At 36.1% G+C, this 26,550-nt stretch overlaps 1 protein-coding gene across 1 annotated transcript in view; it reads right to left on the bottom strand.

Annotated features, from left to right (window-relative positions):
- LOC121650923 (receptor tyrosine-protein kinase erbB-4-like) overlaps positions 1-26,550 on the bottom strand; it is a 310,734-nt gene that overhangs the window by 40,550 nt on the left and 243,634 nt on the right. Inside the window, exons 17-20 of the mRNA XM_042002752.1 lie at positions 25,411-25,543; positions 22,402-22,524; positions 20,534-20,632; positions 13,324-13,509 (exon numbers count right to left, since the gene is read on the bottom strand). Coding sequence (XP_041858686.1) covers positions 13,324-13,509; positions 20,534-20,632; positions 22,402-22,524; positions 25,411-25,543 — 541 coding nt within the window. The remainder of the gene's footprint in view (positions 1-13,323; positions 13,510-20,533; positions 20,633-22,401; positions 22,525-25,410; positions 25,544-26,550) is intronic.

Raw genomic sequence — 26,550 nt, 5'->3', positions numbered from 1 at the left:
TGGTTTGATGCTTTCAAAAGTCAGAATCTTACCCTAAATAGTGTATTCTGGCTGAGTCCTGTCCTTTGATAAAGCCAAAGGTAAATTAACAACATATAGCCTTATCTTTTTTTCTTAAAATAGAGACGATGTATGGACAATGGGTCTGAAAGTTCAAAGCCTCGGGGACCCCCTGTGCCCTTTGGGGAACCACCTTGGGGGGTCCAGGCCCCAGGATGGGAACCACTGGATTAGAGGATTGATTAAAAATGCATTTTTAATATTTTACTTTGTTACATAATGATTCCATTGAATCACGTTGGCAAAAGAATGGATGTTGCCTATTTAAGGCCTAAATATTTCTTTTTAAAAATATGAAGAAGTCTGGTACACAAAACATGGTGAAAATGACTAAAAAATATCTTAGTTATGAAAACAAATAATAATAGTGTTGAATATTCATGAGAAGATCCTGATTGCATTTGATGTTTGTCAGCAACAGCTTCAGGGTTGTTGCTAACTTAACATCCTGCAAAAGTCAATCACGTACATTTATATGAGGTAGTTTTTAGCCAAAGTGACTTAAAGGTCACAGAAATTTCATGGGAGATAATATCAACATGCAAATACTGTACAGACACTTTGATCTAGATGTCTTAATCATTTATTTATTTTTCACATTGATTCCCCCAAAATTTTAACATGTTATTAATTAAAAAGGACAACGTGCGTCAATATTACAATGTTAAAAATAAAGACTAAAACATAACTTTTATTCAAGCCGCAGAAAAACATGAATAAAACTGCTTTTATAATAGTTTAAATATTTATCCATGGGGCTGGAGATATTCTGGTGGCTAACATTGAATACTATACACTTATGCAGTCATGAAAGACCCTGACAAATAGGCTTCATAATTAATTAGTAGAGACATGAAAGAGAGGAAAACAGCAAAAACCAGAGATGGAGTGAAAAGAAGGAAGATTAGCGGACACTTGTTGACATTTCTGAGGGTTGCTATAATCAAAGGCATGCCTGTGATCTGCTCCTCGCTCTGTCTTAATATGCTGTCTCAGAGGAGGGATGCTATTTGCCAGAGATGGTTCCAATCAAATACAAATGCAATTTGAATGCTTTCTACAAGGAACAGTATCCAAACAGTCTGAGACCGAGAAGTCTTAAGATGGTTTGTTAACATTATTGACATTTTATTGACATTTATTTTCATCATCTGCCTTGTTAAGGTATAGATATATATTATCTGTTAACAGGTTGATTTGCATGTCAGTCTGTTCTTTGCTTTTTTTTATTTGTCCAAAACTTCACATTTGAATACATATGTATTATTAAAAATGCAGGCAGGCATTTGCTGCTAAGCTGTTAGTAAGTTGGTAGGTCATGAAGTGAGCGGTGATGTTATTTCTGGGATATTTATGTCAGTTGTACAACAATCACAGTTGAACAGGTTTCAAATATCAAAGTGATCTTGGCATGGTACGCAACCTTGAATCACCTCCAGTGTACTCATTAGTGTGAGTTTCTTGGAAGCCTCTTTAAATAAAAGTCTTGTTAAATTAATAAAATGTAAATGTAATGTAAATTGTGTCATAGTTCTCATGGCAGTGCACCATCAGAAAGGAGGGCACTTGGAAATTACAATGAGGATGGGGAGGAGATCAACCCTCAAATGGGACTGATGTTTTTTCTTTTTTCTCTTCTTTTTTTTTTTAGAAAGTGAAGTTGAAACTGTTATTATAAGTAATTACTTCAACACTGTCTCATAAATACATCACATTGCCAATGTCAGTGTAATGATAAATACATTATTAAAGTCTTAGAATTTTTTTAAATAGCTGCTTAAAAATGAATGAAGAGACAACAACTTCAGAACGAGAGCACACTGTACTCCTAAAATCTTCAAATAACAGCAGGGAAAACTGTCTTTAACAGAATTTCTCAGTGTGAGTATTATATAGAGGCACCACAGCGTCTCATTTCAGGCCTGGTATGAACATAAGTTGGTGGACACATATTATAAATAAAAGCAAAACAGACTGAAAGAGAAAAGACAAAGTTGTTTTGTCTCTTGTAGTAGTTGAAGATTCATTTAATGTTAATATACTTGCTCTAAGATATTTTTTCGAGACTGAACAACATATCTCTGGTCTGGCAAAAATAATTTGGAGAATTAGAAATGAAGACTTAGAAATGAAAAATTCACTGTATGTCTGTTTTTTCTTATTATTTTTTTAGACTTTTCCAAACAACCATTAATCTGATTCATAAGTGTGTTGCTGGGGGTACACCATGTTGATATTTTGTGTTTTTTTTTTCCTGTTTTGTGACCTAACAGTCACACTCCTTTGCAACAAGAGCAACAATGTCAGTTCAGGTGCAGCGATTGGTTTCTAAATGTTTTTTTTTTTTTTATTATTATTTTTTTTATGTAGCAATTACCAAAGAAATAATTAAAATTCTGGATAATTACAGATAATTTCTGGCATTCCAGTTAAACTGTTTCCTGTGACCTCTACCTGGTTGTTCTAGGATAGTTTGTAGGTACACATGTACAAAAAGGTGAATTTATAGAGGAAATCACAGAGACCTTAGACAAGATCTTTAGGGTTCTGAACTACAGTAGATGGCATACTTGAAAAACTAGACTTTACTGAAAATACAATTTGGGGTTTCTTTTAGAAAAAAAAATGTTTTTCTTTTGTTTGGTTTAGTTTATATTCCAGCCCCTACATCTGCAAGCCTACCTTACATTTGGGTAAAAAAAAAAGAAAAAAAGAGAAGAAAACTGGATCATAGGTTAATCCAATTCCTAAAACTGGTAATAAAACAGGTATGGCCAGTTATCAAGCAGTAAACATCCTCCTGGTTATAGTTTAATTAAGACCTTTGTAGCCATCATGCCACTGTTGTCCATTAACCTGCATTGACCCAGTTAAATACAAAACAAAAACACATTAACAAATAAGATTTCTGTCCACAGGAATCCATGATATATTTCTTTATCTTCAATGTCCCGAGAGGGAGAAAAATAAAAATACAGCAGACAGACAGACAGCAGCAAAAAAATACAAGTAGACAGAAGAAGGAGAATAGAGACAGAGTAGACTGGGAATAGGAGTGAACTGAGTTTTCATCAGAACCCTAGGGATGTGTGTAATGAGTTGTAGAGAGGCATGTTTGCCTAGCCTGGTTTACAGAGAGAAATGACCCTATGATACACACAGTGGGGCTCTTTTACTACACTTATATACATGTTCACAAAAACAAAGAAAAGAAAAAAAGAAAGGCCTAACTTGGAGGCAGCCCAGAGCAGTCATGCTGACAAGGACTTTGCAGTACTCAACCAAATTACCTGATCAATATCATCTTTCCCTCTGTGTTTCTGAATAAGTGTAGACTTTTGTGAGAGAAACGTGCCTCATCCTTTGTGTAAAACTCCTACGTAGTCCGTGGATGTGTCACATACAGAAGCTACAGCTTCTCAAAGTAGACCAGGTTCGGATCTCAGATGGGGGCATGATGCCATATCTTGTATTTCTTTCTTTCTCTCTTGCCTGCTTTCCTGTCACACAAGTGTCTAATAAAGACCCCAAATCCTAAAACTCATTTCTCAGCTACCATTAAGGTAGCCGTAAACTAAGGGGTGAAACACAGCATTATATGAAAGGACAATTCTGAAAACATGATGCTATCTTGTAATTTTAATATTGTCAGGTCATTTGGTCATGGTTTCCAGAAACCATGCCGTTGTCAGGTTAGAGACAGGATGCTGTTTCTGTTCAACCAGGGATTTCAGACCTGCACTTGCTGGCTTACTGAAGACATGAATAGTAGGCCCCACATTCATTTTGATGAAATGACTGCACTAAAGTTTTTTTTTTATTTTTTATTTTTTTTTGACAGATTTGGAGTAATTTTCTGTGGCATTCCTTCTTGAAAATCCTTAAAATCTCAAAACTTCTTTGTGAGGAAGGCTTGCTTTTTCTACTGTGTGGTAGAAAAATTACCGAGAGTCTGGAATGAGTAAAAGTATATAAAGTTTATTACAGGAGAAGTACTGAATACAGAATTACTTGCAAGTAATGAGAGTGGTCGTCCTGACTCGCGTGAAGTCAGGAGAGACTCTGGGAAGGCAAGAGGAAAAACAATAGTTATACATTTCTGTAGAAAGAATCCTCCTTCCTGAAGACCTTGGGTGGACACACAACTCCAACTAAGGGTCTGAGGAAGGACCAGATAAAGGTCATCTTACCCTTGTAGTGAACTTTTAACAGAGCATGTATATGAAGAGAATAAACCTTAAAAGTGAATTAAAGCATGATGAGTGAAAATGTACAATGTAAAAAGTGTAATATAGTAACAATCAGTGTAAATACAATTTATAAATTAATATAGTAAAGGAAGTAATTATAGGTGTGATTATAATATACAGCATAATAAGTAAAATTTCTTCCACAACTGTCAGGTTTTTCTTCTGTCAATGGCGTAGATTTGGGTAGGAATTATAGGAACATGTCCCTACCAATATCCAGCAACTCCTTATTTGTTTATACCATTTTTCATGGCACAGGAAAACTGAAGGTTACTGCACTCTCTCAGCAGCAGCGCTGCTGTAGGTCCCACCTTATTAACTATTTAAACCAATCTGACTGGCTTCATACTTTTGTTTTTTGCTACGTGATTGGCTGTCACTGCTGTCAGTCACTGTTCAGACTAGTTCTTGGTTAGAGCTGAGCATCTGGGTAGTGTCAGCGGCGCTTAGGGTGCTTGTCTTCAGTCAGAACTTCAGGAGTGAAGGACATCAGGAGGTATTTTAGAGTGAGTCAATGTTAAAGTTTAAGTCACAAAGAAATTATTTTCCCAGTGCCATTGTGTCATGAATAATGGCGACAATAGCAGCCACTAAGCCAGAAACTTGTTTCCTTATCATGAATCAATCTGGTATTTTGTCAGGTCACAGAATCAGAGCTGCAGATAGTTCAGAGGAAGGAGAAGAAAAGGAAGGTGGAAAGGAAGGTGAGCTTTAGTTCTAAGAGATGTGACTTGATCTACATAATGGAATAAAATCTAATCAAAGTCATAATACCACATATACTGAAATGTTAAACTTCACATAATATTCTACAGACTAAAATAAAGTTGTTTGATGCTGATCCCTGCAAAAAAGGACCATGAAAATTTTAACATGGGTTGCAATTAAGATGAGAAATTAAAAAAAAAGTTATGAAAATTTCCTCTAACATAAAAAGAAATATTCACATTATTAACTTCTGCTTGTTTAGATTTTCTATCCACTCAATTATTTGATTGTGCTAATAAATGTTTATCATAGTAAGTGCAATAAAACACTTGTCGGCTAGTTGCTCTGTGGACCATTTTTATGTCCCTACCAATGTCAAAATCAAAACTACGCCCTTGCAATACATTTACATTAATTCATGCAAGATGTGGGGAATCTGGCATAAAGTTCAGCCTCCTGTCTGGTCTTGCTGAGTGTGGAATAGATATTTTGTTGTGGTCTACTCCAATTGCCCGCCACATAGCTCGATCAGGACTGTCCATGTAAGTGGTGATGTTTACCACGTGAAGTCTTATGGAAGCTCTTAATAATGTCTAGACCGACTGACTTATAATATGCCACATTAGTGGAATTGCCACTGAAATGGTAAACAACCACTTGCCTCCATCTTGTTGTGGTTCCTGCTAACATGAAAGCACATGAATGTGTTACTGCTCCTGTATGCCCAGGCAATGTCACATCCCCAAACAGCTTCCCTGTCCCTCAGAGCAGCTCCATGCTTGGTGGATAAGATGCTCATCTTATGTAGTTAGCACACATTCCCTTTCCATCTTTGTAAGACTGTAAATTGTACTGTATAATGAAATGTTTTATTTTTTTAATGCTTGGTTGAAAGCTATTTGTTTTTAGACAACTGATCAAACAAAATTCTGTCATTTAATATAGTCTGTTTAATTTAGATTATTATCCAGTTAGAATCACAATCAGCAAGGTTATGTGTATTCAGTTTATGTAACAAAAACTGAAATATGATTAATATAATGTAATAATATAATAACTGTATTCAAACCAGCTGACAAAGCTGAGTTGTTTGGGTCTATTGAGGGCTACATGAACCACATGACCCCCTGTTGGCAAGTTCAAGGAGTGTCATAACTATTTATTAAACGGCACTGGCTCCAATTAGATAGCTCCTCCATGTACTAAAGGCTGTTTAAATGTTTGTTGTGCAATCAAAATCAAAGCTGTTGTTAGGATGCATCATCTCAAAACAGGCCTTACAGGTGTTGGGACACTAAGTTCCCTTTCAAAGACAGAATATTTGGGGTTGATATTAAATATTTAATAAGAAAACTTATGTACAACAGCTGCTATTTGATAGCACTTCAGTGCCTTTTGAAGAACATTAGTAGTGTCTGCTTTATGAGAGCCATAGGGCCTTACAAAAATCCCATTTTTTACTAATTTAATTTTTATTTTATTTTTTGTCATAATATGAATTCTAATACTCTACCTTTTGACAAACAAGGATGGCTAAAACAGGAGTAGTGTGTTTTAAAAGATTAGCTGCCGAGTTTTGTACCATCTCTAACTCATTATTTGGTTGAAAAATGTTAAAAGGCTGTTGCTGTAGTTGATAAAACCATGCAAATTGTTTCTGTCTTTAAAGATAGAATAGATGAGTATTTAAAAACATGTTCTTCAGACGATGGAAACACAACTGCATGAGTTTTGTGATGTGCTGCTCAAAACTGCCAAACCCTATGCTGTGGTTCTTTGCAACAAGCTTTATTTGTGTTCACACATAAAGCCAACAGATGACAGTATTTGATTAGTCATAAGATGGGTTTCAGTTAGAATAATGTCAGTTTTGCTGAAATTGAGTTGTAGAAAATTCAGGGACATGCTGCTTTTTAACACTTTGATGGCAGTCTAGTTGTGAAATCAGCATACTAGGATCAGAGGATTTAAAGGTAAATACAACAGTGTCATTGGCCTAAAACTGAAAATAAATCATTATTTCTGGATAATATGCCGTTGAGGAAGCATTTAAAAACACAATAAAAGCAATCCCCTACAAACCGACCCCTGATGGACACCATATTTTACCAATGAGAAACTAAAGCTGTAGTTATTAACTGTTTGATAACTAGGATGTAAACTATTGTAATGCTGCACTGAGGCACTGGATTATCCAGTCCAGTGTTTCTTAGAAGAGGCTGCATATAGAAGATTTTCAAATAGTCTTGAATACATCCAGTGGATAAGGAATTGTTTAAAAAAAAAAAGTTAACAAATCAGTCATTATACGTGGAAACTGAAAAGAAGATGGGGGAACCACATGCACTGTGGTTCTTTCAGTTACTTTCACAGGCAGCTCTGATTGTCTTTACATGACTGGACTGATTTACTTTAAACGACTAGACTTTAAATTCATAAATGCATAAATGACGATGACGATGTTGAATTAAAACTCAGTGTTTAGAGTTTATTGGCTCATGACTGGGTAATGTGCATAGAATAAATTTCAGTGGTTGACTGTTTCATTGCAAGTACTGAAGCATTCAGTCTCTCAACATTGCAGATGCTCAACTCTAAATGGGTCAGTTATGATCAGAGACCATAAAGGTCCATGAAACTGGATCTGTCCAGCAAATAGTGAGATCTTTAATATGGAAAATAGTAATCAAGGTAAAAGGCCTAGAATCAACAAAGCTGGTGTAGATAATTTTATAAAATAATTACTGACATGTCTGTATAGCCCTGCAATGTTTACATAGCTAAAACAACACACTTAATAACAGAAAAAACTTTAAATGCTTGAGAATAAGGTAAATGATAACCTACGTTAAGCAGTGAAATGTTGAATGTGGAATGTTTTTAATGTAATTTCATGTCAGCAAGGTACCATCTGTGCAAGTGAGTACAGTTTTTGTAAACACCTGAAAAAACAAAAAAAGCAAAGTAGATGACTTCAAAATTTAGAATGCAAAAGACATCACCTCCAGCTTAAACAGCTATAATACTTAAAACCCATTTGCGCTTGACACAAAAGACGGATATGCAGACAGATGGACAGTTTCTGCATTGGTTACGCGTGTAATTTGGTCTGTTTTCAAGTAGCTTAGCTATCCATCGCTTGACGCAGAAGACGGAGCAATACCACCAGAAATCACGGGGGCAGTGCTGAGCAGAATAGCTGACATACAACTAGCGAAAAAAACAAGCTAGAGAAGAAGAAGAAGAAGAAAAGAATCAGGATGGTAACAAAAAAAGGAGAAGAAGAATGAAGACAAGCATAACTGTAGAAATTGCACCAGTTTTTTAAAAAAGACTATGCAAGTTTAAACACTTTTTTCATTTAATATAGTCTTAACCAGAAAATGTTTTATTTTAGGTCATTTTATTAATCTAACTCTCGGGAGTGATCTCTGAATATAGCACTGCCCACTAGTGGATGAACTGACTTAATAACCATGGCAACACAAAACATGCATGGAAGTATAAGGATGCCGATGTATGACAATGTTCGAAACGGACATTGCTATCTCTCCCGATTACATCAGATATATATATATATATATTTATATTTATATAATATTATTATCATTGATGTTGTTGTTATCAATGTTATCGAGTCCAAATTAACAAAATTGTACATTATAAAGGAAAACGTTGGGTATATATCAGCTTATATATTGCTTCATCAGCACATTAGCAAGTGTGTAAATGCTCTTCCAGTAGCACAACATGTAAATAATGGAGGACCCGTTTGTCCATGTTAAGCAAAATCCAAAGCCACTCAAAATTTCTATTTAGTTGTCAAAATGCAGATCTATGCTGCTTACCATTTATTCACTACATCCCCCATTTTTGGATATTGTTTACATATTTTGATATTTTATTCAATTTGCACCAAGGATTTGAAAGTAATTCAGTTTCAGTGCTGTAGCCTATGTATTGTGGACAGATTAACAAAAAAATATATATTCACTTTGTTGGCCAGTAGACAAAAACATGTTATTTTTTTATTTTTAGGAGAAGCATCTATGGATGCTGAAAGCACCAACTTTGTCCCCTCTCTCTTTTCTTATAAACAACAGAATGTCATGCTTAACCAAACGATGGAGAGGTAAATTTGTTAATAAATTCTGTGTCCTTTGCTTAGCCCCTCATTTATGTCTGTTTTTTGCTTTCTTCCTTCAGGCCTGCAAGAAAAAGGAAAAGAGAAAGCCTGAAAATGAAACAGGATGCCATTAGTTACTGTGAGTACTTTTCTTTACTGAAGTTCTTTATGCATTCTGTAGAGTGACTGTCTGTACATGTTCCGACAGTTCTGAGACTGCCACTGAAAATTGTTAGCTGCCGTTTGTTAACATAGCTTCTAGCCTTTTGACTCCAGGCTAAGCTCCGCCCACCAAAAACGTCACAATGTTTGCAAACTTTGAAATGGTCTACAGAAAAGAGGTGGTAAAAGGTCTCCCCATTGGTAGAGTGCATGTTCACATCAGCTGCAAACTGGATTAAAAATAACACATTTCGAAAACCTCTTGAGAAAAATATTCAAGTCAGCTGAGACCAACTGAAAAATTTGAGGTTTTTTTACAGTACAGTAAAGTGTTTGCACATGGGTATTCTGATCATCTCACTATTTAAGTGCATATTCTATGAGTATGGCCTAAAGTAATGAACACCTTGATGTGTGTTGTATATTAAGACTGGTACAATAAATGGACACCTTCATTATAAGTAGTAAAATGTACGAAAAAAAAAAAAAGATTCCACTTTCATGTAGATGTAACAACTCTGCACGAGCAGAATTAAACCTTTTTCAGATGTGCTGCTCTTCACTGATCTGGCAGCAAACGAATGTGTCAGTGTCATGTTTGAATTAGTCCCCTGGTGCTTTTCTTTTGCATTTTGAAATGGAAATTTGATTAGGTAGGACCTATGTGCATCACTTTTAACAAAACCCACTTCATGTACTGTTCCATTTTCTCACAAATCACATATATCACACATGCACTGTGTTTCTTTCAGTTACTTTCACAGGCATGTCTGAATGAAGAGTGATAAACATTAACAGAAAAAATGAACTGTATGTGATTTGCTTTAACAGACTGATGAAGTTTTTAAAGTTATGTATCTTTTGTGGCCGTCTTTTTCCTCATTTTTTTGTCCAATAGTAGACAAAAATGTAAATCAATAATACAGTAACAATTAAAAATGAAGAAAAATGTAGACATGAAAAGGGAAAATGACTGTCAAAGAACTTAATTTAACGTAAGGGTTTCAGAAGTAGAATGTGTCAAGGGCTCAGAGACAAGTGCATTAAAAAAAAAAAAGCTTGAATAAAGACACCACTTAACGGTTAGATTCTCAAGTTAAACCATCAAAACTGCAGCCAAGAAATACCTGAAAGTTAGTGACTATCATTCCAGCTGTCACTCTCCTACGACTTTGAGTCGTATAATTAAGACTGATGGATCATTAATGGACCAGGAAAACCAGTTTTGGTCAGACAACAGCATAGTGGAGGACAGGTACCACTATGCGCTAGTATTATTAGAGATGAGCTAGTTGGACCTGTTACCTTGACATTGACTCTGAAACCTGAGGTTGATTTTACATAGACACTTTACTCAAGCAATGGCTAAGGAAGAAATCCACATGTCAGAATGTCTTGATGCTTTTCTAGAAAACACGATCCGTTGCACACAGTGAAGTACTCCGCTGCCTAAAGACGCACTACCTGCACTCTGAACTCACTTCAGCCTGTAAACATTAGTCCTATATTGATTCTTGTCTTATCTCTTGCTCTGCTCCTTTTTGTCTTTCCTTCCATCTTTTCCTCGGATAATTTCCTCTAACTTTTCTGTGCCTAATCAGCCATGCTGTGCTTTTCAAAACACCTGGTGTGTTTATATCTGGTTGCTGTAACATGGTCTATAAAATGGAACTTAGCTGTAGCATCACAGCGACAAAAGTTTTGTGCTGCTTTGTGGTCCAGAAATTTACATAAAAAATGTCACGGCACCATCAATGTAGTCAGAAATGCTGAGTTTAAGGTTCATCGTAGTTTCTGACAATAATAGTGACTATTTTCATTGAATAATTTTGCGAAGCCAAACTTTAATGGAAAGAAATTCTTTTCAAGTTTCACACTGAGAATAAACAGCACTCCAAATAATATATTTTCCTAAGATATTTACTCAAAGCTTCAATATCATTCTGGACTTACTAAGGGCATGGTGTTTGTTTAACAATAGAAATAATCCAAAGCAAGAAAAAAAAAGCCTAATAACGGTGCTTGCAGTGTACACAAAGAGTGTGTCACATGGGATATTTACAAACTAGACATAATGAGGCAGAAGTGATTAAATACTTTTTAGTAAGGGGCAATATAGAAATATAATATTAACCCTCCCCCCCCAAAAAAAAACCTCTGTAGCATCAGATTCTTGCACATGCAGTAACACTGATGAATCTGCTCATTAGTGAGACGCTCATGGCAGATCAGACCATTAATAATCCATTGCTGTGATGATGGCCATGGCAGAGAGGACAATCCACAGGGATTTTGCCTACGAGAGAAACCCTGCCACTTGCAAGTGTCTTGAGAGCCACATAAACCCATATGAGACTGTACCCATACATCCATGATTAAGCTAATGAAGCAACATGTTGGAAAAAGACAGAAGTTTAAAACAACTTAATATTAGCACTACATGAGGTAATGTTGATTATATTAGGCTAAGTATCCCAATTCACCTGGTTGGCAATATTCAGATATGTCCATTTGGAAGGACACTTAGAGTTTGTTTACACATCAGCCTGCGTGTTAGCACCTTATTAACTCTGGCCCCTGGTAGCTATTTGTGTCTCCAGGAGCTCTAACCAATTATTGAAAACACTAAACAGTGTATGTGTGAGACACACAGTAACAGAACACAGTGATAAATATTACATCATCATATCTACCCTTTATGAATTATACAACTCTGCATGTTGACAACTGTTCACAGCGGGCCTATATTTATTCATGTGCTTACAGCAAATCCACATTTTACTCTTTATTGTTTTATTTTTTAATGATGTAAAGTGTCCTTGAGGTTATTGAAAGGCACTTTTAAATTAAATGTATTATTCTTATTATTATGAAGTAATTTGTGAATGATTAATTTTGTACCATGAAATTATTTGCACACTTTAGTAGTTGGAATGACAATACCTGATTCAAAATATTATATTATATTATATTATATTATATTATATTATATTATATTATATTATATTATATTATATTATATTGTAAATGTAAAAAAATGGACATGTGTCATATTATGACTGTCCCATATTTAGTTGATGATTTAATATCTCCCTTGGAAGCTCACTAGAGACCTGTCTGCATTTGATTTTACCAAAAATGGAAACAGAGGTATTTGTCTAAGATATTAAATTTGGGGTCACATCTGCTACCAAGCCATATTCTTTCTACTCTTCTTGGTTTGTTGAACCCCCGTCTTTTGCTTTGTGTGGATGACAGTTTTATTAACCAATCATGAAATGTGGAACATATAGATATAATTTCATTGATCAACATGCCTGCGGTGGTATATCGCAATCCATTCCAATGGCCCTTCTGTGAATGAATTTAGTAGATAATAAGTAACAGGATTTAAGAAGAAAAAAGTTCCTTGATTGGGTTGATTTAGATAAATATAGATTTTGATTTGATTTGTGTTGAGTTTGCATGTTATTATTATTAATAGGTTTATCGGTCACCTGCTATTATCAAGACCCACATTACAGCTAATTACAGTGCATTTCTGCATCCATGATCATGTAACACCCTGCACTCTACACTTCTCTCTTTAAAGTCAAGCAGCACTATTAATTATTTGCCTCAGTTCTTCAGAGCAGCTGACAATGAGGGCGCACCACTTTTTGGTGTTGAATCCACTAGTACACTAAGAAACTCTTCACCAAGACTCTAGTCAGAACGTTAGCTTGCAGCTATACATTAAAAATAGCATTTGTTCAGTCTAGAAACAGTGTAATAATTTGTTTGGCCTTTGTTAGTGGAAACATGCATAAAATGGCAGTTTGGTAGTTGTGCATTCATTCTAAAGCTAACACACATCTATATAACAGACGTGCACTACAAAACCTTTAGTCAACCAGCCGCACAAATACTTGTAACACTTGGTTTATCATCAAACACATAACTATGAAGTATACCAACCATATCCATGAGTCATCCGTGCAGCCACTTTGACCATCAATAGATTGTATTTTCTCTTACCTTGGCAATTTGGACACACCAGTTGAGCAAGAGCTGTGAACCAATATTGTCCTTGTGCTCGTGGACATAGTCAAGCAGGCAGCCATGGGGCATCAGTTGTGTCACCAGCTGGATTGTGGGACTCAGACAGACTCCCAGCAATCGGACCAGGTGTGGGTGCTCCATGCTAGCCATGATCAAAGCCTCCTGAGAGAAACAGATACACACTCAGACATATGAAGGAAAACAATAACACAACACCTAAACCCAAGCAATCCACTCCGACTTCAGTGATTAGGAAATGTTTGTATTATCATGTTAAATACAGAAAATAAACAATGGAAATAAACCTATGTACAGAAAGCTAACATCATCTATAGACCTATCTACATTTTAGACAGATAGATAGATAGATAGATAGATAGATAGATAGATAGATAGATAGATAGATAGATAGATAGATAGATAGACAGATAGATAGATAGATAGATAGATAGATAGATAGATAGATAGATAGATAGATAGTAAACGTACACTTGTGAAATGAAATAAAAGAAATGACGCTGAAGTTTATTCTTTAAACAGCTTTTTAAATAGCTTTTTCTTTACAGGTCACCTGGAACACATAGTTGTCCTGTTTAACTCAAGGCTGATAAATGAAACTATATCTTCTTAAATATGTATGCACACAAGATCCCTTTTCCATACAGCGGAAGTCATACATACCACTTCTTTATGCTTAAAAAAAGAAAAAAAGAATACAATAAACATATTCTGCACTTGTATTTTGTATTCATTGTTTAGCTAAAGTAAAATATTCTCAGTTTCAAATCTTAACTCTTAAGATAAATTGTTAATGCAATAGTGTAAAAATGTTAACATTTATAACCTCTGTTTAATTCTATTAATTTCAAGTGGACTTTGTGGTATTAGTCTTGTAACTAAAATTCAAAGTATTTAGACAATTTGCGTGTCTACAAAGCATCTCCTCTAATGATAAATAAATGTATCATAGAAATAAGTTTGTGTTTTTCCTTTCAAAGTAATTGCATTTGTTTGCCATAAGCATAACCCTTTAGTGATAAGTGCTGGAGTGCATGCAGTGGTTCCTGAGACCATAATAGTGTAGATTTCCAACTAGAACGGAGTCTGTGCCCTAAGAAAGAAGAGAGCGTACTGCAAGTAATCTGTTGATCTTGTTCAGCACTTGAATAGTCGTTTTTAGTGATAGTTTCTTAACATTTTCCTTCCTTTGGACAGATTAAATTGGTTGTAAAATAGCTTAATATTATTATATCATAAAAAAAACATAAAGTGGTCCTTAAAAATTGTAATTCTCATGGTCCAAAGTAAAACTCTGATGTACAGATTAGAAATAATACATATCATCAGAGAGAGAAACTGTGTGTAAGAGAAAAATAAAAATACTAGTGTAATTTATTCCATATACTTACAGTATTGCCATGATTGGGTAAACAGTTTCAATGAGGACCAGTTAGATTTTCATCATTTAAAGTAATGAATTCTGGCTAGTTGTAGGGCAATCTGAAATATTATTATAAATGCTGAATATGTGCTTCAAAAGATCAGCCTCAAGTTAGTTTCCAGCCATTCCCCCAGAGATTTGAGTGATTGTTCGAGGTAGGATAATAGTGTTTATGTGCACAGGTCCACTGAATGATTAGTGTTTTACGTGGTCTATTTCAGTCCTGTTATTCACTATTTACAACCAGCTTTTTTGTTCCTTTTCTTTTTTTCAGTGTTTATTTAATAAGATGAACCACAAAACAGGATTTTTTTGTATTTATTTTTTTCTGACCAAAGAAAGAACTTGTGTTCAGGCCCTGTTCATAGTGTGTGATATTGTACGGAAGTAGTCTTGCTGTGGATGTCAAATGCTGAAATACTCACAATGCCACAGAGATCATCATGTCTACAAGTGTAGGCTGAACTGCCAGAGATCATAGGACCCCCTATTCTTTTTAAGGTTGAAGCTGCTCTTGAAGTTAGCAGCAAGGTTCCACTCCAGTCAGAAACGGGAGAATTTTATTCAGAACCTAAACATCAAAGTGATTCACCACTTCAAGACGCTGGTTGTTCTTGCCAAGATAAAAATGTAAGAAATACAGCAGTGTGTGACTGCTGTAAAACATTTGTCTCTATACAGACCAGCGTGAATAGTTTCTTTGTAGTAGTGTACCATAAAAAGTGTAATGTTTTAAATAAATGTTAGCATAAATATGTCTTAAAATGTCCATTCATTGAAGGCACATAGCTATTCCTTAAATAGGAATAGATAGTCTGCAGTGTTGTGACTGTAGCACATGCACTTCAGGAAATTCATTCATGCATATAATGTTCTAACAAAGGCAGAAACAAACCATCAGTTCTGTAAATTATGTAACTAGGTAACATGTGATTGCAAGCACACATAACATGGAGGCTGCATTTTTGTCTTCATATGCCAGTTCATCACAAGATGGATAACTGTGCAGCCGAATACATACAGCACAACCACAGTAGCGAAGAATTACATGCACTACACAGTGCAGGATTTATAGGGCTCATATAAAACATAATGAGATCCCTGCATATGTGCAGCAAATGTGGATTCACTTTGTAAGAAGGCTCATCAGCAAATGTGTTTTTATCTGAAGTTTTGTGGTTTTAATGTGGCTTTTACTTCATGATCATATTTTATTCTTGTTTTATTGAGTTCTTATCTGCTGGTTTGGTCTTTTAACTTATAAAAATAGAAACAAACAGCCCTAAATAACCTCACTGATCGGCACAATGTCGGGTCAATAAGGAAAGCCAGACTAATGAGATCCAGACCACACACTACATGACCAGTTCGGGTTGCTTCTTTCTGGATGTGGATACCTGTTGCAGAGGTATAGGACTAATACACAAATGAATAAAATTAGATTTAAAAACCTTTGGCAAGTTGAGAATGTATTCAATTTTCCAGAGTTATGTTGAATTTAACAAGGTATTTCATTGTCAGATGTATGTTCAAGCTGTGTTCATGCACATATACTGTATGACTCTACATATTGCAAAGTATGCCATTAACGTGTCTTTGGCAGGAAAGCAGTGTGGATGTTTTGTTGATGGTCATTTTATTGCTGTTAAAAAAAAAAAAAGCCAACTTCCCTTCTCTTATCGTACTTCTCTTGTGTGTCATTCTTCAAACAGTCAGTGGCAGGTCACTGTGCCTGCAGGTAGAATGTCACCCCACTCAGAATTCCCAGTCTGTCTAAGTAATAATGGATAAGTAAAAAAAAAAAAAATTAATGCATCCTGCTTCCCCTTTTCAACTACGTCTTCTGTTCCCAGGTGCAGACATTTTGCCCCCGGGTGCTAAGTGGTCAATGGGAACAACTGCAGCAAAAAGAAAGTGATGGACAGTATTCTTCAACATTATAATCTTTCACACAAACTGTATAGTGAAAATACAAAATATGTGATAATAATTTTACATTAAATATATATATATATATATATTCATAAACATACTCATACACTTGCAACTGAGCTTTAATGCATCCAGCCCTGAAATGACTCTGAGTTCTAAGTGAAGTAAAATTATGTTTTGAGAGGCCATACAATAGATGTGCACGGACAGTTCTCATTCAGCCTGGTTGAATTAGAATTTTTCTTTAAAGAATAATGGGAAATCTTCTGAGAAAACATGTGGTAAGCTTGTGGGGTTATTCTGAAGTGGATTTCAAATTGCTTAAGGTACTTTATCTGTTATAAGCTATGGGTCTAGTAAGTGTGACATTCTTTTATTTCCAAGAAATTTACAAAAACTCCTGTAGACCTGTACTGGCATTGCTATTGTAAAGCACTATGCATCGATCAATGAGACAAATTCAATGAAAGTCTAATAGAACGTTTCCTTGTTTTTATGTTAATAACAAATCATTAATTATCAACCTATTAGTTTGTTATTGAATTCCTGATGGGAGGATTTACTTGGTACATAAGATAGCATTAAGGTGGACAGCAAGTATATTTAATTCCACTGTGGAAATTACAGCACAGTCTCGGGGATACTTAGCAATTCATTGTTAGTGAACAGAGATTGTCCACAAACCTACAACTACAGTGCAAAGAAAAGCACAACTGCCTTCTCTGAATTGCTGCATCTCAGGAGAAAATCTACTACCTGGCTTGTTACCAAAGCACAGTTCAAAAGCCAGTATCTGTGATGGTGGGGGTACATCACATTTGGTAGAGTTCACATTTCCGAAGGCATCAGTAATGCTGAATGATGGAGTATTGCAACCTTCCAGACAGCCTTTTTTTTTTTTTTTTTTTTTAAACAGATTACCTTTCTTTTTTCCCTTTCAGCAAAATAAAACACACTGTGGCTGTATTCCTACATCATGTCCCAAATACAAATACAGTGCCAAGCAAGAATCGTTAGGTTTGTTTCATATCTGTCAGAATTGGAATTGTCCATGTTACGGCCCCTGGCCTTTCTGGATTGGCCTCCGGCCTGTCACTCTACACTTGGATATGCAAATGCCGCTGTGCCAGTGCTGCCTCGGGATTGGCTGTGGACCAGAAGCTGCAGTTCCTCCCCTCCGCCTCGCCGATTGGTTGCTACTGCTCCCACACTCCCCAGCTGGAAATCATCGAGTGATACCTTGCCCTCAAATAGGAGGACCTGTCATTATTCATGGCAGCTGTGTCAGTAGGATTCAGTTCGCCTCTTGTTTGGTTCTCTGAGCGGTTAGTGAATTGCTTAACAGTTGTTAGTGAAGAAAACGATATGTATTGTGAACTGTTTTCCTAAGAGCACACATTGGGTCTTTGTGTATAGTTTGGTGTCAGTGGACACTTTAGATTGTTTGATGAGGTCTTGTTACCCTGACGTTTTTGTTACCCTGTTCTGGCTGTTCAACAGACAGTTTGCTAAAACAGTGTTAAATTTACAGATTGTAATTAAGGAGCTTCCTCACTAGGAGAGGCTCCCCTCTTTTGGTTTTCTAGGATCCTATTGTTAGCTATTCTGGTTTTCATTTTGACTTTGATTTCTTTCTATAGGATTTCTTTGGTTAAGTTTCCCTTTTTTTATTGTAAGCTAGTTATATTTTGCTGCCGGTTAGAGTGCAGTTCCTTTTTAGAGGACACCCTTTGTTTGTTGTGGTTGTATTTTACCGGAAAAGGACATTTTATACTTTTGTAAATAGCAACAACTTTTGTAAATTATCATTTATTTTAATATTGTTACCGGCTTGTTGCGTTTCTCCATCCCTTCCACCCCTAGACCAGAAGGGGTCTGTAACAGTCCAAAAAAGGTTTTATTTATGTTGACTTTTCTTTATATTTCACTTAAGTTTATAGCTGTTTAAATACTCAGCCAGTCAGCTACACACATTTTCTACTGATGAGACTAAAATCTGCAGCAAATCTGTTATTTGTTCCAATCAGCTTTATGTTGTTGAAAAAGCACTTCAATCTAACACATTTGTTTGGTGGATCCTCAGGTCAAAATGTGTGGGCCTTCAAGTGTTCTTCTGTTTGCAGCCACCTTGCGGCTACCTTTGCGGTTAGATGTTTGGTTACTAATTAGGAGCTTTTACAAGATACAAATATATGCACACATCTCTGTTGGTTCATTTATAAATAAAACATCTATAAACAGCAAAACATTTTACAAATGTTATTCTAAATGTGTTTTCTTTTCTGTTTTTCTTCCAGTAAGAGGAATCTGCCACACTTTTCCAACACCACTCCACTTACACGTAGGATACATTGTAGTCATTTTGCCAATGAGGTGAATGGAAATCCCCCTTTGCTTCCTTCTTTAAATCATCTGCTAATTATATCCATTTATCAGCTTTATCAGTGTCAGGTACACACTACCCTTTCACATCAAATTTTTTGATTGTTAGACAAGCTCCCGAAGCACTTCGAACATACAATTAAGCATACATGTGATATTCATCAAAGCCATCCTGATAAAAATAGAAATGCTAACACACCAACAGACTTCCTTTTAGACTGTCAAACTAAGTGCAAAACATGAGAGCAAGTGGGTCGCTTTCAATGTGTGTGTCAATGAGAGTTATTTCATCTGCATTGCATCATCAGTGTAATAATTTAGCTTTTTTTCTTCACTTTTCCTTTTGAAAAGAGCCAAGCTGTGAATGTTTTATAAGCAGGGCCTTGGATATTGTGCCGGAAGCCTATTGCATGGTGAGTGTGCATGTCTGCAAAGGTATGGTTCCTAAGGGGCCCCTGATGGTGTCTGTGGGGAGTATCTGCTGTTCTCAATAGCTTTACTTCACCATCAGAGCTTTCTTTTAGTTGTGCTTTAATAGAAGCTGATTGCTTTTAGTACCCTGACTCTTAGAACTGAGTCTGTGCCCTACGAAGGAAGAGAGTGCACTGCAAGTAATCTGTTGATCTTGATCAGCACTTGAACAGTCATGTTTTTGGTACTAGTTTTTTAAAAATTTACCTTCTTCTAAAGAGATTACATTGGCTGTAAAATGGCTTAATAATATTATGTCATAATTGGGGAAAAAAAAAAAAAAAAAGAAAAAAAATAGAATAACTAGACTAAAATCCCATTGTTGACCTGCTAACCTTTTGGTTTTTGTGTAGGCTGTTAATGCCCTGTTTAGCGGTGTGGTTTGGTACAGTAAGCTATTTTGTGTGTTTCTATTATAAAAAGGGTCCATACAACTGAACCTAACCGTACCATTTCTGGGCCTTCTTCAGTTGTAGATCCACAGGAGATTGGTGATTAAACATGTAGGGTTCATCTAATTGCATCACACATTATATTTTGTTGTTTGGGGGGGGGCAGAAAAACGGCACTTCTCATCTACCTAGAGAGGGCCCAACATGCTTTGGAAATGCTCACCTAACCAGAGCAGACCATTCTAAACCATACCGTAACTGGAAATTGGGCTTTAGTGAACTAAAAGACAGCTTGGGGTAGCAATAGAACATACAATAAGGCCATCAGTTTGAAAGTGGTGATGTGACATGTTCACTTACTGTTATAAGTCACTGTTTTAGATTTTGGTAATTTGGTTTGCACTTGGTAGGGTATGCAATGAAGTGCAACTGAACTGTGTAATGATGGCTTAGCAAAAATAACAAAGCATTTAAGTCACTTCTGTAAAACTTGGGTTTGAACTGCACAAATCAGGCTGTCAGGTTTCAGACAACAGGAAACCTGCAAAAAATAACTTAAGGTACTCACGTCCATGAACTCCACATTAGCCTTGGGTCCAGTGGCCTCATTAAGGATTTTAATGGCTACAGGAATCTTCACAGTCTCCCCCTCTGGGACCCAAATACCCTAAAGTAAAAACACAAACACAAAAAAGAGGATGACTCATTACACTGATTACAAACTTACAAACCACCCACTTGCAACAATGGTATTAAAAGATTTATGGTATAGATCTTGAAGGAATAAGAAAAATCTTCATTAACAGACTGAGCCAATTATTATCTTTCAAGTAATTCCACATTCTTGCAAACAGCATAAGAACATACTGTATGCCATGTAAAAAAAGGTTATTTTGCTCTTCACATTGACCGATGTAAAACTATGCTGTTATTTATAATAGATGAATTTTTGAAGGGATAAGACAGACATCCCATTTTTCTCTCTTCTTGGGGAAAAAAGAGACAAAAAAAAACAAAAACAAAAAAAAAAAAACAAACTTGGTGGCTGGGCCAGACAATGTTGCTGCCACTGGTCAGAAATTCCAAATCTAAATGATTTTAGTTAACATTATGTTCAGTTTAGCCATGTAAGGATATTACCATCAACTCAGAATTATGATAGAAACCAAAGAACATACAGTAATTTTACTTGAGTTTGAAAAAAAGTTCCCAGACATTATATCATAGATGCCAGTCAAGTAATAGTCAATTAAAACTGTAATCCATCAATGTTGCTCGGAAAGCTTATAAGTGGAGGCACCGTTGTATAGTGGTCAGAAAGAGGACTTCTTGATTGATCGTTAGCAGGGGTCTTTCTGTGTGGAAGTTGCAGGTACTGGCTGGACCTGCCTGGGTTCCTCCCATAGGTAAATTGAGCATGCTAAAGCATGGCTAAAAGCAGAAATCAGAGCATGCAGAGATCAAGCTCCCTGTGCAAATCTTTTAGTGTAAAAAAAGGAAACCAACGAAAGGAAAGAAAAAAGGGGGGGAAGTTCTGTAATGAGAATGAATGTATCCATGGAATTACAATGATAATATCCGAAAAGGAATCTGGTCTATCTAATTTTAGCTGTTTTTTCCCTGCCTCTCTCTAACCCCTTATTGCACTAGCAATGACCTCAGCTACCTCTTATTTCAATGTCACCCCAGGGTCTGCTATTACTTATTCTTTTCATTTCCCGCCCTCCAGCCTTCCATCACATATCCTGTCATTAATGATCTTGAACTCCATCTCTTCTTCCCATCATGATGTGGGTCTGTCTGGCATCACATGGGCTTTCAGGCACTCCACGGCTGCTGTCTGTGTTACACATCTGCTCTCATAGTCAAATATGAGCTTGTATGTATCCTGGGGTCCTCGGGCAAAGAGCTATTTGTTTCTTTTGAGGCCTAGCCGAAAACTGGAGGAGACACAGGATTTGTAGTCAGAGCCCTGGAGGTATGGAATGAGCTGCCTGAGGAAATCAGGTCAGCAGAGTCCATGACCTCTTGTACAACCGAGTCCACAAAGACTTTTTTTTCCTTTTTTTTAAAAAAACATTTTCCTCTAGTCACAGGTCTGCCCACACAAAACTGCAGAAAAACACACTTGAAAAAAAAAAAAAGTCAATGATGTCAAATGGTATCCCTCCAGCCATGCTGGTTAATTAAATACCAGAATAAAACTTTTAATGATTCTGTCACAAGCTGTCAAATTTTCTACACATCAATATCACAAAGGTAATTTCTGCATATATTAAGGGTGGGATATGTGTTCAGGAAGGTCACAAAAAAAAGACAAAAATAAAAAGTAAAACCCCTTATTTTATCAGTTAAACTATAAAGATTCATAGCATCTCCATTTATTAAATTCTGTACCATATTATTAAATTAGGTAAAGTACTGCATGCGTTTTACCTTGTAAACTTTTCCAAATGCTCCAGACCCAAGAACCTTGACTCTTTTGAGTTCTGTGTCTTTCAGGATGCGAAGCTGGGCTTGATTCGGAGCTGTTCCACTTGGTGCTAAAGGTTCCACCAACTGAAAACAAATATTCATTAACACAAAATATTCAGTTGATAAGTACTGAAACACTTTTTAGTGACTGCAGCTATTAAGTCATCATAATACTTATTAAAATAACTTATATTTTCCAATAAGAAAACTTTAAGAATTCATTGAAAAACTTGATAGGCAAGGCAAGTTTATTTTTTGCATGAGATTTAATGTAAAAGACAACTCAAAGTGCTTTAAATCAAATCTTAAAAGCACCACAGCAAAGTGCAAAAGACATAGTTAAAAAAATCAATAAAAAAATAATAGTAATGAAATAGAAACTGAAAAAGCTAGAACAGAGAGAAGGAAACAGATCATAGAATACATACAGGGAGTTATATATGGTGCAAACAAACTTCAACAGGAAATGCACAATGCTAGATACTAGAAATGCATTTGCTTAGGCACATGTTGATATAAAATTCGTAGTTATATAAGACACCCCTTTTTCAAGATGGCCTTGTTTTCATTTTCCACATTCAAGTGAAAAAAAGACTAAAGACCAAGAAATATTTGCCCTACATCATGTAAGTTTCTAGTTTAATAAAAGCTCATTTTAAAAATACATTAACCTGCAAATTACTTAGTCTTAACTAGTTGCTCCAATAACTGTTCAACATTACCAGATAAATTAGAATTTTAATGACTTTTTCTTTTCTTTCCTTACACGACAAATCTGAAACATAAAGTGGCTTTACAATGTGTAATACCAGGGTTGAAGTGTGACATTCAAACCGGGAACAAAAGAGGAGGATGGAGATAGGTGGATGAAAAGTGAGAAAAAGAATGCAGGAGGTGGATAATTGCAGTGCCTGAATAGAAATGGACACTTTTGTTGTCCCATTACTGCTCAAGTGGAGAAATGAACAGATGAAACAGTAAAAGAGGCAGAAAGATTATATCTGGGCAGGAAGGGAGGAGAAAGATGTGAAGTGGGAAAAGAGCAATGGCAAAGAGAACAACAAGACAGCGATGGAGAAGAGAGCTGCTGAATTAGTCAGACTGCAAAAGCATATGAGAGGGAGCAATATATGGAGAATTACAGAAAAGGCTGGAAGATTAGAGAGAGGGAGGGGGAGCACACAGAGGAAAGCAGGGGGAGTGTAAATCAGCCTAGCTGTGGTCGACAGCTACTGTCCCTCTGGCTTATGGTTACCATTTGATTAAAAACAATAGCCATTCTTCATTTAAATGGAATAACAAATCAGCTTCTGCTAGGTGGAAACAAGAAGGGCAGCACCACAGACACACACGCAGAAGACAACACAGATGTCTTTAAAATGATCCACACGAACCTGCATACAGACACACACATACACACGCATACATAGACACAAACAGAGATCTGCTATTTCGCTGGGCAGGGAGCTGTCCAGCATCCATGGTGCTGAACTTGTTGAGTCTGTGCAACTGCTGCAACACAGAATAGTGTAGCTGTCCACCTTCTCCATCTTCAAAGCAGTGAACCCAAACCAAAGAAAACAGCAGTAGATAAGCGGAAACGAAGAGATGCTGCGCTGATATTTCAAACAAAACTGAGAGTCTGAAGAGATGCTTAAGCTAATCCACAGGCTCAAATGTATTTTGATTAGTCTATAAATCTACAATTACTGTACTGTTGTTGGGCTGCTCAAACTGCCAGGATAAGCTTTACATTGATATTCATCCATTTGATGAAAGAAGCATTTAGCTGGTTCCGAAAGTAGTCAGACGGGAAGGATTGCTCAGTGTTTATATATTTGCAGTTATTATGGATTATAGTGCAAAAAAAATGTCATTCATTCAGTCATTCAAATGATTTATTTAATTAGAGAAGTGATTTTACAAACAAACTAGAGGGTTAGGTTGTTTTCATACCTAATGGTTTGCTAGACTTGGTATGATTGGCGACTCTGTTCAGTTGGGGTTTGCAGCATTCAGCTGGTCCAAGTTTTGCCCTCATGCTGCATTTAGTTAAGGCATGTCCATTTCCAGTCCAAGAGGATCACTGTCATGCAGGTTTTAGATTTTACCAACACACCTCATTGCAAATGTGTATGATTTTTTTAAATTATTTTCTATCTCATGATTCTATAATGAGTAAACAAAGACAACAGTACAGAGTTTGGGACATCTATAGCATTTTTATTAAATGTTTAAGAAAAAGAAAAAGAGAGGCTTATGGAAGATCCAAAATATCAGTGGCATTATAATTGGGATCCATATGTGAGAAAAGTACAGCATTAGAAAGAAAGGATAATAACATGTCATAGATGCTTTTCCAAGACACTTTGCTGATACTTGACTACTGTGAAGAGATAAAAAGCCGTGGAACAAGATCTTACTCTCACTGTGGATACACAAGTGCATTTGATGATGGCACACTCTTGTTTTAACACAGAGAAAGAGTGCTTTCTCCTCTTTTAATGGTATGGTCCCACACCTCCTCCTAAGAGAAGTGTCTTCTCCAATATATTATGTCGAAGTCAACAGCTGAGCCTCAGAGTGTCTGAAACTTTTTGTACTTCAGCAATAAGTACTTGAAAACATGTTTCTTTCTTTTAATTCGTCTATCTAACTCTATGTACCTGCTGATTAGTGTACACACAAACAACACAGCCCCACATTTAATCGAGTGGAACACATACAAATACAAAGTAGTGATGTACACTCAGACAAAATTACATTATTCATCATTGCAACAATTGCACAAACAGCTGCTGCCTTACATGTCAAATGTGATTCTGCCACCTTTTAAAACTCCCATTTTTTATAGTTTCATAGAGGCCTGTTTAAGAGTCACTTAAAGGTTACCAATGTTCTCTGTATTTTATTGTATTTCAGTGCAATAAATATGCATTTATGCCACTTTCGACTTCCTCTAATGCTTACCTCTGTCTCAAGGAAGCGACGAAGTGCCCTCTTTTTCTTAATGTTCTTCCGGCGCACAGACACTGCTACGCTCAGGAACATGATCACTACCATGAAGAGGCCGCCGATCACTCCAGCTGCAATAAGAGGCGTTCTGAAGACAAGAACGCAGAGTGGAAATGAGAAAGAGGAAAATGAGCAGATGAAGAGCAGGAGGCAAGCAATGTGACGACAGAAGGGGGGAGGGTGGAAAGATTGAAGGTTGAGAAGCATAGAGGGTAACAAATAAATAAATAAATAAACAAAACATATATGTTTACACACGCACAAAAACGTTTCAAAAGTAAAAAAAAAAAAAAAAAACTAACTTCAGTTTGCCTGTTTTTCAACTAGCTTCATCTGATAATAAATATCCTCCTATGCTGTCTCATTTAAAATGATCGGAAGCATGGAAATCTCCACCAAAGAAATCATAAATCTATGATTTTTTATTTTTTTTTACCCCCCACAAACTGCCTACAGTTGCTACAGAATCACAGAAGAGTTTCTAGTATCTACCAGCCTGCCCTCGGTAATGCTGATGTATTAATAGAAGCTCATTTGTGCAAAGCATATTGACATTGCCCTAAATCATTGGAACGTATTTTGGATTGCATATCACAGACTGAGAGGTATCTCTCTCTGGCAGCATAGGGAGATTACCATTAAATGTAAAACCTATGATGGTTAGAATGCTGTGAATCAGAGCCCAGACATAAAATCAGCCAGGCAGATACAGTATTAGCTTACTGCAGATATGTTAAGATTAATGTTTCCAAAAAAAAAAAAATTTTAGAGACTAAGTTTTAAAATTTCATTATACTGTTTACAAAATCTAAGATTATGTTGAACAACTCTCATCAATCTAGCTTTAAAACGTGTAACCAAAGCTGTCATAGATTTTCAAACTTTAAAAAGGATTGTATCATCATCATCAAGAGTGGGTAGCCTAGCTTGTTTGTTAATTACATAATCAATTATTTATTATTCACAGGTTTTCAGACTAGTTTTTGTTGAAGATCTAAAAGTGTTTAAATGTCAACAAAATAACTCAAACTTGTACCCAGATTGCTACCATGTCTTGCCATTTCATTTCCTCAGTTCAGAGAGACTTTTCTTTGG

The sequence above is a fragment of the Melanotaenia boesemani genome, chromosome 12, assembly GCF_017639745.1.
Source record: "Melanotaenia boesemani isolate fMelBoe1 chromosome 12, fMelBoe1.pri, whole genome shotgun sequence".
Lineage (NCBI taxonomy): Eukaryota > Metazoa > Chordata > Actinopteri > Atheriniformes > Melanotaeniidae > Melanotaenia > Melanotaenia boesemani.
Note: the sequence above shows the minus strand (reverse complement) of the source record. Positions and strands in the feature narration are given on the sequence as shown.